Source organism: Panicum hallii, chromosome 3 (genome assembly GCF_002211085.1).
Source record: "Panicum hallii strain FIL2 chromosome 3, PHallii_v3.1, whole genome shotgun sequence".
Classification (NCBI taxonomy): domain Eukaryota; kingdom Viridiplantae; phylum Streptophyta; class Magnoliopsida; order Poales; family Poaceae; genus Panicum; species Panicum hallii.
The window spans coordinates 62,573,425-62,589,123 of NC_038044.1; the positions used below are offsets into that span (position 1 = coordinate 62,573,425).

General features: G+C 50.3%; 2 protein-coding genes across 2 annotated transcripts; both read right to left on the bottom strand.

Annotated features, from left to right (window-relative positions):
- On the bottom strand, positions 1–4,189 carry LOC112885937 (DEAD-box ATP-dependent RNA helicase 9-like). Its single transcript, XM_025951646.1, has 7 exons — positions 3,731–4,189; positions 3,101–3,228; positions 2,592–3,000; positions 1,611–1,709; positions 1,264–1,488; positions 1,023–1,184; positions 1–930 (listed from the first exon to the last, which is right to left on the bottom strand). Exons 1-7 carry the CDS (start codon positions 4,103–4,105, stop codon positions 460–462), a joined length of 1,869 nt encoding a protein of 622 aa, XP_025807431.1. The 5' UTR covers positions 4,106–4,189; the 3' UTR covers positions 1–459.
- Positions 4,190–10,782: 6,593 nt separating this feature from the next.
- LOC112888015 (patatin-like protein 3) lies at positions 10,783–13,572 on the bottom strand. The gene is made up of 3 exons (XM_025954353.1): positions 12,471–13,572; positions 12,249–12,311; positions 10,783–12,100 (listed from the first exon to the last, which is right to left on the bottom strand). The coding sequence occupies exons 1-3, from the start codon at positions 13,440–13,442 to the stop codon at positions 11,750–11,752; spliced, it is 1,386 nt and encodes a 461-aa protein (XP_025810138.1). The 5' UTR covers positions 13,443–13,572; the 3' UTR covers positions 10,783–11,749.
- Between the last annotated feature and the right edge of the window lie 2,127 nt (positions 13,573–15,699).

The window sequence follows — 15,699 nt, forward strand, 5'->3', positions numbered from 1 at the left end:
TGTTGGGTAAATATATGATATGATTATAGAGACCGTGATTTCAGGTCAGAACGGCCTACAAGGTAGCACCAAAATCATCATACAGTACAGAGCCACTACCAAAAACGATATAAGAACATCCGCAGAAGACCCTCTGCATATTTTACAGGTATGATCTAGAGCTACAACTTGCGGGATCAAAAGCAAAATAAGAACAGAACAGTAATGAAAATAACGCTCGTAATTATTTTCCTAAATCCCTCCCCAGACACAAGGATAAGCGCATGTATTCCGCCGCGGCACTGTGACACCAGCCTTTGTCACCATTCGGAGGGACCCAACAACAGATCAGGAGTGGCCATTCTCTACTAATGATCCTTGAAACCATATCCATACTAACCATCTAGATGAATCTGAGGCAGGATATCCATCCATATTAAGAGTAGCTGTTATTACCTTTTGCCCAAGTTTATCCTGAGACTAAGATGAGTTGCCGAATCCACCAGAGTTCCTGTCACCAAAGCCACCAAAACCACTTGAGCCAGAACTACCAAAACCGCCACCGAACCGACCTGAGCCAGAATCCCCAAATCCACCGGAACGACCAAATCCGGAACCACTGCCACCGCTTGAGCGACCAAATCCAGAGTCACCGAATCCACCGCTTGAGCGACCAAATCCAGAGTCACCTGAGCGACCAAATCCGGAGTCACCGAAACCTCCGCTGCCACCTGAACGGCCAAATCCTGAGCCACCGAATCCACCACCACCACCACCTCCTGATCGGCCAAACCCACCACCCCTTCCTGGTGAGCTGCCAAAACCACCACCACGTCCACCGAAGCCCCGTGAGCGCCCAAAGTTTGAACCACCATACCCTCCACCACCGCCCCCAAAGGAATCGAAGTCACCACCAAGCAACTCAGATCCCTCGACATTAATTTTTGGAAGCTGCGAGCCAATGGAAAACCACATGAGCATGACGGAGTCGGAAAAAAAAGCATACAGAACAGCATCGCACAATGCCAACCAAAAGTACTCACCTCTTTAAACTTGGATCCAACATCACGTTCAATACCCTGGACTTCCCTACTTTGTCGATAGTTGTACATCACAATTGCAGTACCCTTCTTTCCAGCACGGCCAGTTCGGCCAGATCTGTGGACAAATATCTCTGACGAGTTGGGGAGTTCAAAATGTATCACCTGAAGGAGAACCGGTCAATGTATGTCAAACGTTAGTCAGTAGAGAAGGAAAGAACTCAAGAAGGGGTTAAGCACGAACCAAATCAACATTTGGTATATCCAAACCACGGGCAGCAACATCAGTGGCAATCAAAATATTAAATCGTCCATCACGAAAGCCTGCTAGTGTTCTCTCTCTTTGGGCTTGTGAGATGTCCCCATGAAGAGCTTCACACTGGAAACTTCGACTCATGCTGTATGACAATCTATCAGCGTCCCTTTTTGTTTGCGTGAACACAATGCACTTACCACCTTTAGCATGTTCCTGCATGAATTAATAATTTACCAATGAATTCCAGCAATTAGAATTAGAAGTAACTTAATACCACTGGGAAAGGATTTAAGTTGCAGTGGCACAAAGAAAATACAAATCCAATCCATTTTCACCTTAATGAGTTCTCCAAGGACAGCAGGTTTTTCGCGGTTCTCCGAAGAGATAGAAAACAGACTAATTCCTTCAGCCAGCTTTTGATCGTCCTCACCAACCTACAAAGAGAAAAAGTGCAAATCAATTCCATTATTAGCAAATGATTTCTTAATAAAAGGCATATAGCCCCTCAAAACTTGCGATATGGAGGCCGCTAGAACAATCTTCTTATAATGGAATAGCTCGCACATAGGAAACCATATGGAGCAATCAACCTATATTTTTTTTCTTTTGAACTTTTTCCATTACAATTAGCGAACCAGATTGCCAACAGTTATCACATTTTAGGACAAGTACAATGAATTGCAGGAAATATCATTCTAAGACCAATGCATTGTGATACTTTCCCAAACATTGGTTGTTGTCAGGTAAACAAGGAACATTATTTTACTATACAAATTAAGTAATAGGCTTGTAGGCGTTTGCTACAGTAGCTACAGACATAAGTAGGCCAATTTTCCAGATCTGTTCCCCTTACCTCTGATCCATCTGGCTTAATTTTAAAGACATTCAACCAGTTCCCTGTTTAGATCTTTAACCCATTATGATTTCTTAGCAAATGTTATAAGCTAACAGTAAAACTAAAGTGGCCTCCATTAGGTCATCTATTGATTTAACTTTTTACAACAAAATCCAAAAACTACTGGACACTAGTCAATAGTAATGGACAAAGATTTTAAAAGGCTAAAAATGTAAGCATTACTGAACGACTAACTTTAGAACAGATGTGCTGTGCCACTTGAGAACAAAGGAATTCATCAATCAAAACATAGTCATTCTGGCTAATTTAGTTCCCATTTCAAAGAACCAGAACGCGCAGAGGAAATATGCATTATAATCAACACCAGATACAGTTACATGTTTACTCAGTGAATTGAAGTCACAAAGTCTATAGCAAAAAATGCATGTAAAATAAAAGTATCGCTAGAAGTTGAACTCACTAGGTCAACTGTAACAGGATTGTTGAGGTACTTTTGTGTGAGCTTCCGTATCCAGGTTGGCATTGTTGCTGAGAACATCAATGTTTGACGCTGCTGAGGCACTTGCTGCAAAATTGTCTCAACATCTTGATCAAAACCCACAGACAGCATCTGGTCTGCTTCATCAAGAACAACAAACCGAATCTCTGCCAAACTCAGAGCGCCTCTTTTTAGAAGATCAATGACCCGTCCAGGTGTCCCAATGACGACATCAACACCATAATTAAGCTGCCTTATTTGCTGGCTAATTGGAGTTCCTCCATAAACACAGAGAGTTTCCAGGGGGGAAGAATCGATGAACTCCCTCTCAACTTGTTTTGCAAGTTCTCTTGTTGGTGCCAAAACAATAGCCAACGGAAACTTTCCAGGCCTATACTCAACAAAGAATAAATACAGGATTAGTGGGGGGCCAAAAGAAGAAATTGGAAAAAAAAAGTAACTGTATATATTGTTAGAGGAACCAAGCTTACTTGTACTTGTCATTGTGGCGGATAATTGCATCCATTATGGGGATTCCAAACGCCAAAGTTTTACCAGTCCCAGTTTTGGCACGACCAACCATGTCCTTTCCTTGCATTGCTGGCTCAAGAACAGCTCTCTAAACAGGTTGCAAAATAGAAGACAAGGTTCAATATCAATTCAATACTCATTTATAGCAGACAGCTTTGCCTCATGTATGAGATCCATGAACTTGCAAGCAATTAATTTATCTTTGGTAAATTATCACCTAACCACTAACGAACACTAGTAATTATTACGTTTCATCCGATCACCATGCCAAGGTAAATCTGCCGCATTACAAAAGCAGCCAAATTCATATCAATGTAAACATAATAAATAAGCAACTAAAGCAGAAACGGAAGTATTTGTTATAATTGAACGGTTTTCCCATTGGTGGTCGTTAATTAAAATCGATGTCATCTGTATGGATTGTGTCTGCAGAGAACAAGAGAAGGAGGTTGGTACACGGTTGCTTCTATCCAATCAAACCAATAGCGTGAAATTAAAAAAATCGAATTTTCGCACCAAATAGATGATTCTACTGGCATATGATTCCTCTTCGACCAAAAGAATGGTAAAGATCCACCGCTCCTCGTTACCTGGATGGGGAACAGCTTGGTGATGCCCTTCTTGGCGAGCCTATCGACGATCTTGGACGAGATCCCAAGCTTGGCAATCTCCAGCCCCTCCGCGGCGGCGCCACCGGCTCCCGCCGCCCTCTTCTCCTCCTCGTAGAACGACCCCTCCTCGGCCGCCGCAAACTCCGCCCGCGCCGCCGCGCCCGCGGGCCCGGTCTCCCGGAACCCCAGCCACGCCGGGGACGAGTGGAACCACGCCGCCGTGGCCGCGGCGGGCGCCGGCAGCCGCGGGACCACCGCCCCCATCGCCGCCGGCTGCTGCTGGAGCAGCGCGGCCGCGAGCGCGGACACGGCGCGCCGCCGGAGTGGCGCCGCGCGGCGGAGGGCGGCGTACATGGCTGCTGCGCTTGCTTCTGCTGCCGCGACGGCGGCGGCGGCGGCTAGGGTTTAGGGTTTTGGAGCAGGGGAGGGGACGGGGAGGGGAGGAGCGGACGAAGCGAGAAGACGAGAAGGGGGAATGGGTTAAAAGGCGCGGGGCACAGAGATATTTCTGCGCTCACGTGCAGCGCAGGTGCGGGGAACTAGACCCGTTGCTTGAGCCACTTACTAGTGGGGCCTTGTACCATCCTGGATTGGGTGGCCCACACGTCAGTAGTGGTATAAAGTTCGCTAGAGTCACCGTGCGTGTGAAACGTAGCGAGCGGAGGGCCTACTGCTGTTGGGAAGGGATGGGTGGGCCATGCTAAGAGTGGAGGATGACATGTGGGGACGGAACGGGTAGGACCATGGTGTCAGTTGGTTAAGGGTAGCTATGGATGCGGAGACACTGAGACAGGTATTGCTTGGAGGAAAAGTTAGTACGGCGGTTGGTCGTGGGGATGGGCTTCGATGTTTGCTTGGGCCGGTTGGCAGAGGGTGCGCGAAATGGGCCTCTACTAAGTTTTGCCGACCTAGAGCTGAGTGTGTGTTTGTATTTTGAAATGTCCTTCTGAGATAAGAAACACGTGATTCTGTGGCCCGGTTCATGGAAGTACTTCATGTTTCCGAGTAATCGTGTTGCGTTCCTCCAAAATAAGAAGTCTTCAACTAAACATCTCAACTTGCTGTAGAAAAAGAAAAACTGGAAAATCCCATCACAGCGACAAGCTTGCGCGGTAATTCAGTCATTCTTCCTATGGTGCATTTGAACACTAATCTCTCCATTCCAAATTGTACTTTATTTTTGGCTTTGTCCTAAGTCAAACACTCTAATTTTGACTAGAATAATAGGTCCATTTATAGAGAAAAAATGCACCATGAAAACATGTTTCATGGTGAATTTATGGAACAGGTTGAGTGTTGTAAGTGCTGGAGCTTATTGCGATAAATATGTTCAAAATTAGATATGTTTGACTTGGTATAAAACTATAATAACTTGGAAACGGATGGAGTACACGACTCTGCATATTCCATTTCTGCGTCAGAGTGCACATGCTGGCCACCATGAACTTCACTGCATTTTCCTCTAACCCGTCGGTTTCTCATCATTGGCCTCAGTCCTCAGATCCAACTAAGAAACGTGTAGCGAGTGCTCCAGAAGAAGAATTCTATGTTGTAGCCGCATATGAATACCTCAACGTCGACATCTTTAGAGAAGGGTTGTTTTAGGCTAAGACGACTTCGAAAACAGCCTGAACAGGTGAACTGAATTCTAACAGACAGGCACGTAGGAGCAAAATTTTCGAGGAAAGAAACTCGTGCTGCATAAAGGTCGGACTTTTACCATTTCCCAACTTGTATCGTGTCATCTGTACTTCCGTAGGAGCACTCATCTCATCTCCATTCTCGAGACGACAACAGAGTAGCGGAGAAAAAGGCCAAGCCCTGCTTTGGACTTTACCCCACATTTCCCCCTCTGAAATGTCCAATCCAGCCAATCATTGGCGCCAACAGCAGGTCCCTGCTTCCTGCCTGCATGAACGAGCTTTAATTCAAACGACAAGGAGCAAAAGCCAGGCAGGCCCCAATCCAGACGCCTCGCTTTGGTCGCGGATGGTTCCAAAGGAGCGGCCAAGGAAGAGGATCTTGCTCGACCGCCGCGCTGGCTTGCTCGCCTTTCCTTGCCGGCTTGTCCTTTACCACCACCTACTTCTGCTGCTGCGAGCGGTCAGCAGCGCTCCGAATTCAGACATGGAGTACTCTGAACTGAACTGAAGCAGAGCTCCATTTCCATGTCAGGAGTTGGATCCGTGTCTCCGGTTTCGAATTCTTGCCGTCTGGAGAAGCGACTTTTGACCTGAAAAGCAGGGCCTATACCACTACTACTAGCTAGTAGACAGGAATACAGGATCAAGGGGCAATGCTTTGTCTAAAAGGATCGAGCAGTCATGGAATTCAGTTGCAACTTCTTCAAATTGCACTGAAATTCATCCGTCCAGGTCGACTGATCAACTGAACGATCTTGTAAAGTTGTGACGCATGATTGCATGGTCAGCCACGTCGGATGGCGCCCGCTCGCCGTTGACCCGGCTTGAAGACGGTTGAAAACTTCAAACCCCGGCGGGCGCCCTTTTGCCGGCCGGGCGAGGGACGATTGTGGACGCCGCGTGCGTGATCAGAAAGGCGCCAATAATTCAGTCGTTCAGACAATCAGGCTTCATTCATGACACTGCTTGTACTGGTGCCGCTGATCACCACCACCGTCGCCATCTCCGGTGATGCGATCTGTCCATGCAAGCATGCAGCTGGAGCTGGAGGTTGCTCCTGCCGTACCAATCAAGGTTCAAGGGTGATCTAGCGTCAGACCGCGGCCAGATTTGCTCGATCGGCCTGCAACTTTTCGAGCCACCGATCTATTCAAACAGAGCATACATGCAGGGTGCCTGGACCAATGGTTAGCTCACTGAATTTCAGGGAAAGTTTGTCGCATCGCATCGCCAAAAGCTCGTTGTGATGGACCACTGAATTCGAAAACCACCAGAAGTTCAGAACCGCTCGTGTCGAGAGAAAAACTCCATAGAGAAGAGAGAAGAACCACATGCACGGATGGGAGAGAAGAACCAAAAGTAGGGGTAGGCTGGTAGGTAAAAAGAAGAACCATGGATGGCTTCATCAGCAGATTGTAAGGATAGTTACGTTTTCCAGTTAGCAGCAGATGCTCCAGCTTTTGGTCACTTTGCAGCTATATATAGTAGGGCAGTACAGTAATCAACAATCATCAAAGGGAACAAGGTCGTGTCAAGGACTGAATTGGAGGACATCATTAGCTGCCACCATTATTTTAACACTTTTTGTTAATTTTCCTTTTGATGCATGCATGCATGATGGTCATCATCACCATCAGCAGCTCGAGAAGCTTTCTTTACACTTTCTCCCTTTCATGGGGACAAGTGTAACCAACTGCCCCTTACCATCGTGGCTTCACTTTGTCGCCCAGCTCAGCAGGCCGGGCCAGAGAGCCAGGAATTCCTCGAGCGTTTTGAATCGCCCATGGCTCCATTGCTAGCTTCCGGGTAGAAGGAGCTCGCTCCTGCGATCATTGGTCTCTGTTCTGACGTTTCCAGGGCGTGCTACTACCAAGTGATCGGTACACATCCGTACGTCAGTTCACGATCAGACGTGCGGCCGTTCGGTCGTCGGCGTCCCTGCTGTTGGCTGTACGGAGTACGTACGTAGCTGCTGGTGGAGACCGGCCCGGCCGGGACCCGGACGGAGCAGCGGCACTACAGTGTAGTACAGTAGTACACCTGCTACCTGCGTGCTGCTGGCTACTTGCCTACTACTAGCTCCTTGGATTGCAGCGACGCGTGCCACGTGGCACCTCCACTGAAGAGTGAATGAGTGATCGACCGCCATGACCGAACTCGCGGATCTCTCTGTTCTCCCCTGTGTGTTTTCTTCGCATTTTGAACTTTAGTTTCCCCTTTTGATTTCTCCCTTTTCCCCTCACTCATCAGCTTGCAACTTTATTTGATTTTCTCTTTTTGTCCCTTTCACCGTCGAACAAGCAAGTGCAGCTAACCTTTTCTTCCTTTCTCTTTGTTGAGTGGTGAATTAAAATTGTTGAGATTTGAACTGCAGTAGAAGCTTCTGTGCATGCTTGTGCGCTTGGCATGGCGGGATCTCACTCAAACGTGAAGCTAGGAGCCTAAAGTAGCTTGGTACTCTCCTCGATCTCCTGTTATAAATTCTTGCTTCTTTTACCTTTATCTAGTCAGGCTTTACTACAGCGACGATACATACATGCAGCTTCTAATCTGTTTTTTTTTTAAGATAGGGGAACACAAGATTCATATGATTTATAGATTTTTCATGAAATCAAGTTGCTTCTAAGATATATTAAGAGAGAGAATAAAAGGCACATGTACCTTCCGAGAGCTCCAGCTATAATTAAAGTTATCCCTAAGATTAAGCAGGGGAGGACGAAGGAATAGAAAAGGCGAGTATGCAACTAAGAGCTAAGAATAAGAAAAATTAAATGATTTCATTTAATACTTATCCAAAAGTTCTAGAATATCTTATATTCAATAACTTATATTTCAGGATGGAAAGAGTAGTGTCATCCTGGATATAATTATTATTATTTTCTAGATACGTCCTCTCTTTTTTTCCCTCAGGGACTTGAGACCAACCTGTTTCTTCCCTAACATATCACAGTCTTGGATGAGCTTCAGGGGTCTAGCTAGAACACAATGCAAGACGGCTCCACTCGAATCCGGCCGTGACGGCAAAATAATAAAGCCCATTACATGCGTTACTGTCGGCACAGCGTGTACCGAAAAGGAACATCATACTCGATCAAGCAAGGGACAAGCTGCTGGTCGAAAGGAGGACGTACGCAGAGGTAGTAAGACGGCATAGCTAGCTAGCTGGTACGCCATGGTGCGCAACAACAACAGATCGGTCGATCACAAATACTCCGAGCCGATCCTACATGTACGTACACTCTAGCTAGCTAGTAGCCACGTGCACTGGTGGTGTATAGTAGCAGTGGTAGCTAGTAGTAGGTGGGTGATGGGTATCTTGCTCACATGCATGTAGTATTTATCAATCGGCATGCATGCATCTCCCTGCGTCGTCGTCGTCGTACGTGGTGGCCGGCTATACTACTAGCTAGCTGCTGGTCCAGACCCGGCCGATTGATTCGATGAAGCGCGGTACAATGGCCGACGGCATAGCGGCGCTGCGTGCTAGCTGCTGTGCTGTACGCCGTGGAAGCTAAGGGATCAAGCGGCGGCGGCGGAGCGTGAGGGAAACTCAAGGGGGGCCATTTTGCTATGATGTGGAGTTAGCTGTGAGGATGACTACGGGCATCACCGATTCACTGGCAGCTTCGCAGCAGTACCCTTGAGTTTTCGCGTGGCAAGGGGAGCCGGAGCCCAGTATCGCGTGGCCGTAGCTCCGCCGGTGTAGGGATGGATGGCTGTCGTCGTTCGCACGCCGCAGTAGGTAGCGACCTCCGGCCTGTAGCTCGCTCGCTGCTGCTGCTGCCGCTGGTACGTCGATCGCAACGCGACACAGCGTGATCACCGGCGGCCGGCCACCTGCTGGGCCCGGCGGTACACGTACGTACGATCTGATCGACACCAGCAGCTAATTAAGCTAGCCGGTAGGAGGGGTACCCGACGATTATCCATCTGCCTATTCACAGACATATAGGATGAACTTTGGCGTAGCAAACGTTGCTGGCCTGCGCTTGGCAATGGCGAGGTCACGGGAAGGATCGGAGACCGTACGCGGATGGACTGGATATGAATGTGCGTACCCTGCATGCAGCGATGGGCCGGGTGTGCACGGGCGTTAACACGAGGCATGGCAGCAGGCTCCCCCGCCCGTGGGATCGGAGCTGGGTGGAGCCGGCAGCTTCGTTCATTGATGGCACGCGCAGAGAGGGCCGGGGATGCATCATCGGTCACGTGCCGCGTCGCAGGTCTCCACGGGCCGCAGCTTGCCAGCAGGTGCCAGGTGATCTGGCTCGGCTGGAGCAAAGCTTCGGAACGGTAATTACTCCCTTGCTTGGGTATTGTTAACTCCCAAATTCCCACGCCGAGCAGATCAGAGGCAATTAAGACACCCCGCGCCCCCGGTAAAATTAAAATTTAAACCCGCCTCTCGATCGACAGCTGCGTGCTCGGGGACGGTGAAAACGCGGGTCAAGTACTGCACTAGTAGACGCCGTAGCATCTCCGGCGGCGACTTTTAATTAACCTCCCTTCCCCTTCGATTCTCTGACCAAGTCGCCGCGCCCGTTGACTTGGCCAGGTGCTGCTTGTGCTTCGTACTCCGCGGAGCGAGGCTATTCACCCAGCTGCGGCAGCGGCAGGGGGTAAAAACAAATGCGTACGTGTGGATCGCGATCACTGCGAGATCCATGGAGCCCCTCTCACCAGGTTAGTCTACGAGCGCTCTTAGATCCAGGAGCAGTGAAACAGACACCGTATTCTCTTTTCCTCCACCCCCTCTGTTCCGTCTGTAATTTTGTGCCGCAAATTTATTATATACTGTCTTGTGTTTTCTAGATATATAATGCATTTAAATTTTAATATACGCGTAGATATGCTATATTTAGATACACAGAAAAGAACACCTATAATTTCGAGCGAAACTTTCCTTTTCTTTTCATACAACAAACCTCGTCGCATAAACTTTTCATGACAAGTTCAGCAAATAAGATATTCTTCAAACAAGTTTTCCGAAAAAAAACAAACGAAAAACCTTAAGAAACATTCCGTACCATATGTACGGGTGACTGCAGCCGGGCACCACTCCACACAGCTGAGCACGAAGCCGGGAACTGCAGGCGCTGGGGGTGAAGACATGCCCGGAGAAGCACAGACTGTTCGTCCTCCTGAGTCCCCTGACAGGACACAGTTTGGTGGGTTCAGCTCAGCGTCCATGGCTTATCTGCCGCCTCTGCAGCTCGATCTGCTGGTCAAACTTCAGCCCGGAAATGACCAACAGCGCTCATCAACTGACCTTGCACGCGCTTTTGGTTTGCACCCAAAATTCGGCAATGTTCCATCCGTTCTGGCAACCACTCATCAGACCCAATTCTCATGCCAAAATTTGACTTGAAAGTCTGCCAGAGCTCCAGCTTCAAGAACCTTTGAATTGAAGCTAGTCACTCCTGCCAACTCCAGAAACTTTTTAAACAAAACTCATGAGATGGCATTTAGTTGACCCGTTTTGTTCTCGCAGAGACTCCAAGTACATGCTCTACTGCTCCACTAAACAGTTCCTAAGCTAATCATGGCCAACACAATCCATGACCAAATCAAGCAGATATTTCACCACCATGAGCAGCTGGCTTGCACTTGTAGGCGTACATCCTCGTCCTCTGCAGTCTGCACACACAAGGAAACCAAGCTCCAGGCAATTGCCGCCACCATGCTCGTATCCGAAGCTACTTGCAGCAGCTTTATGCAGCCTTCAAGTCTCACACTTCCCCTCCCTCCTTTTCCTTTCCCCCTTCCCCGGGCCTCACTTGAAAGCAAGCCACAGGCAAAATAAAGAGCCTCCATGAATCCATCGGTCCAGTACGCGAAGGTGCTGCTGTTGGGAGGAAGGAGAGGTGAGAGACAGTACCCACGGCCAGGTCCAGTAAATATGAAAGCTTGCACATACCAATTGGTCTCCGCAAGTACGTACTCCATTAACACCCCATCTAATGCACCATCAAGCCTAAGATATGATGGTGAGTGACGTCCGTTTCAATCTACTTGGAGGGAGATTAAGGCCGAAAAAAGCTTTGAAAAACATCCAAACCTAAAGTTAAGCTAAACTTTAGCGACCACCGTTACTGGTGTTAAGTTAAGCTACGAAACTGGTTGGTGCATGAAACTCAATAAGGTGTGATTTGCTCTTATCCTTCCTCGATTGGCATATAAGTTACTTCCCCATATCACATAACTTAGTTCAAGCTCGTTGCCGGCCTGGCCCGCGTGTCAGCGACTCGCGGGCGTGGAAGAAATGACAGAACGGGAAAGAAAGAAAAAACGAAGGAAAAAGAGCCCCCTTTCCTCTGTCCACGGCATGTACAAAACTTAGAACGGGCGGCGGCGGCTAGTGGCCGTACGAGCCCTGCGACGCCGGGGACGGCATGGTGGAGGCAGTGCGGGCGGTGGCGGTGGCCGAGGAGGCGGTGGTGGCCGACGACGGCCGCGGCGTCGCCGCCACCTGCTTGATCACCACGTTGGGCAGGCCCGGGCTGCGCGCCCGCCGCTCGTGCTCCTTCACCAGCTCCGCCGCGAACGCGTCCAGCTTCTCCCGGTTCGACTTCTCCGACAGGCGCCGCCCGCGGAAAAGCTCCGCCTCCACATTCCGCTGCGTCAGCATGCCGTCGGCCACAGCCACCGCCTTCTTCGCGTCCAGCGAGCTTAGCGCCTTCTTCCCGGAGCACGCCGGCGACGCCGCCTGGAGTGAAGTTGACACGTCGACGACAAAATGTTTGTAATGCTTTGCGAAGATGAATTCTCCATGCTTGGATGGATGGATGTCGGTAAAAAAGTAAAAAGAAAAGAAACAATGGAGTAGTAATTCGGTAACTCTCGCGCTGACCCACCTGGATGCGAACGTAGTTGCGCCCGCACGTGTGCCCGAACGCCATGGCCACTGCTTGGTCGACCTGCAGAGAGGGCGCGGTAAATTGAAGTCCTTTTTTTTACTACGGTTAAATGAGGAAAATGTTGGGCGGGAGCCGTCTGATGCAGGATGGAGGGATGGGATTACTAACAAGTAACAAGTGGAGTAACAAATCAGGGAGGTTGTTTGGTTGTGAATTTACCATGTCGGCGACGCCCTCGGCGGTGAGGCGGACCATCTCGGCGGGCGACGGCGAGCGCGGGGGGATGGGCGTCCGCCAGCCGCCGGAAGGGGTGGCGCTTGCAGCCACGGCGGCGGCGGAGGATCCGGAGCCGATGGACACGACGAGGAGGTCGTCGACGCCGACGGCGAGCGGGAACTCCTGCTTGTTGTGGAGCACGTGCGTGATGGCCGCCGCGGCGGGGTTACCCATGGCGGCGACGCCCCCCGATGCCGCGGCGATGGCCGTGCGCCCGTCCACCGACCGGACGGCGGCTGCGGCGGCCCCGCCGGCGCAGGTGGCTGCGCAGACGTCGCGGAGGCGGAAGTCGAAGCTGTCGCTCTCGACGGCGTCGGCGCGGGAGAAGAGGAACGGCGCCGCCGTGGCGAGGTCGTAGCAGGGCACCAGCAGCGGCGCGACGGTGTCCCTGAGCGTGGCGTCCCCGAACACCCGGCGCAGCGGGGACCGCTCGCCGCGGCGGAACAGCAGGGCCGCCCATCGGCTCCGCCGCGCGCCCTCGCCGCCCCACCCGCCCTGCCTCCTCCCGAGGCTCGCCGCCACGAACGCCAGCGCGTCCGCCGCCGTGTACCGCGCGCGCCCGTCCTCCCCCTTGAGGAACAGCATCGCCGCCAGCACGCCCCCGGCGCCCGCCCCCGCCGCGGCGTCGAAGAAGTCTGCGACGCGCGCGTCGGGGTCCCCGGCGCGCTCCCGCAGCGCGGCCTCCAGCCTCGCGAGCGCGACCGCCGCCAGCAGCGCGTCGCCGGGGCCCGGCCCGCACCCGTCAATCGCGAGCACCCGCACCCGGCCCCTGTCCTCCCCGGCGGCCGCCCGCGCCGGCGTGCCCGGCACGGAGCCGACGCCGGCCGCGCTGCCGAAGAGGAACTTGCTCTCGAGCAGGGAGAAGATCTCGTAGCTGAGCTTGCCCAGGTCCACGTCGGCCGGAGGCGACGCCATATCTGCAGCCGCTGGGCTGCTCGTGATGGATAGACGGGTGGGGGGAGTAGGAGAGTGGCGAGCTTTCGGGGGAGGTGGTGATGTCTCGACTGCCCAGCGCGCTCGCGGCCCCGCCGCGCGGCCTTATAGCTGGGCGGTGGGCGCTGTGCAGCCACACCAGGGGAAGGCGCCTCAGCTACGAGAGGAGAAGGTGGAGGCGGGTTTGGCGAAAGGCGTCTCCTGAGGAGGGTAGCGTAGAGACACGTGGAGAGGCGGGCCGGTGAGACCGCTCGCCTACGGGCCGCGCAGCGGCGTGTCGTGCTCGGCGTCACCTGGCAGCCTGGCACGTCGGGCGCGAGGCTGGTTCGCTGACTGACATGTGGGTCCTATACTGCGGGCCCCATGTGTCAGCTAGTGTAGGGGTTGGAGCGCACGTGCGGGCGGCGTGGGGGCAAGCGTGACCGACGCGATCGGGGCTGTCGGGGCCGTTGGCTGACTCGCGGGACCGGTGGGGCCGGGCACCGCTTGTAAGTGGGCCCCACGCGTCAGCGTCTTAATGGGTGGGTGACGGCGGGAGGGTCTCGTTGGCACAGTGGTCAGCAGTACTCCGTTCCCAGCACCGACAAAAGCAAATCTGGCAAAAATGTGTTTCCATTCATTTGGTTGGTTCCAATTTTTGCCTAGTTAAAATCAAGCTAAGCTAATATCATGGTTTGCCACTTGGTTTAGTGCCAAAATTACTAATTAACCTATATTTTTTCTTTTTATAAGATTTAAGAAATTTGTAGTGATTGTCATGGTATTTGCTACAAAAGTTAATGTGCAAATTTCTTGGACATGAATCAATTAATAGCCAAATTTTGTAGGCATGCCTTGATTTTGGTGGGGCAAAAATTGGAAGCAAATCAATCAGGCTCTTAAACCACTATTTTAAAGAAAAAATAGAAATCACCCACTTAGTGATTACTGTCTGTTTGGATGTTGATACGTTGCCGCATTTATCGAAGAATAATAATCTCACGAACGAGAGTTATGATGACATGTAATTGATATGCTTTCCTTGTACCTACATTGGTCAAGGGATGTCAATTCACATTTGTTGTACGAACTAACTCCAAGTTGGGATATTAGCACCATTATTTTGGCTCTTGGCAGTTGTCCTTGAACAACAAAATAGTTGAACAAGCATATTGTTCGCCATACAATATACTAAGATGAAAATAGTAGACTGTAATCCAGAAGTTATGAATTCCATGCAAACTTGAGAAAATTTCACAAGAAACAAACCTTTTTATCAAAAAGAGCTTGAAGGAAATTTATCATGCTCCAAAGCAGGCCGCAGTAAGCGGAAATGGTAACTTACGGTGGTGGATGGTTTCATTGTACGTGGGGTAAATGGTACGACCACCCCATCATCGTCACTTAGAAAATCACAGCTGATGAAATCGCATTCTCTATCTCTTTCAATTTTTCATTTTTTGCGAGAACTACCTCTCTCTAACTTTCTTCGGTCGTTCAAATGTTACTAAACAAACAGTGAATTTACCTACTAAGCATTCACTGTCATAAAATTGATAATTCATGCCTTACTACTAATTCATAGATATTTCCCGTAAAGACTTTCTTGGCATAAATATTGTTGTAAATACTTTCTTCGCGTTTATGGTGCGTACGTCACGAACAAGGTTCAAGTTGGGGATGATGTTGGCACAGCTATGCTAGACTTTTGGTACCTGTACTCTTAACACCAAAACAGTTGGGCATGCACATTGCGTCCCACTCTGCACATCAAATATTTGGCAAATGGTTGGACTTTCACCAAGAGATGGTATACTTATCCAAGAGTATTATTTTTCACTTAAATTCATACAAATTTATATACTGATTGAGTAATTGTTGTCGAAGACTTACCCAACGAGTGAAATGCGCGTCCATAATAACAATTAAAATAAAAATAAATGGAGGGAGTACCATGCTTCTGATTTATGGGCGTTGGGAGGACTGGAGCTTTGCTTAATTAGCTAGGGAGCTTTCATTTCCATGTACGCGAGTGACTTTTATGGGAGCATTAAAACTAGCACGGAATGAAGCCATTTAAGGTGCTCTCCGAATTCAGTTTATGGAACAGTTTACCCTGCCGTGCAGCAGGTTGGGCCGTTTGTGGGTTGGCGCGTGAAAGCATGCACCACCTTTCCGCCGTCTGATCTGATGATCCGACGGCTACTGCAGCCTGCAGGACAGCAGGAGATCGATCGAAGCCGCTGCAGAGGCAGGCGAG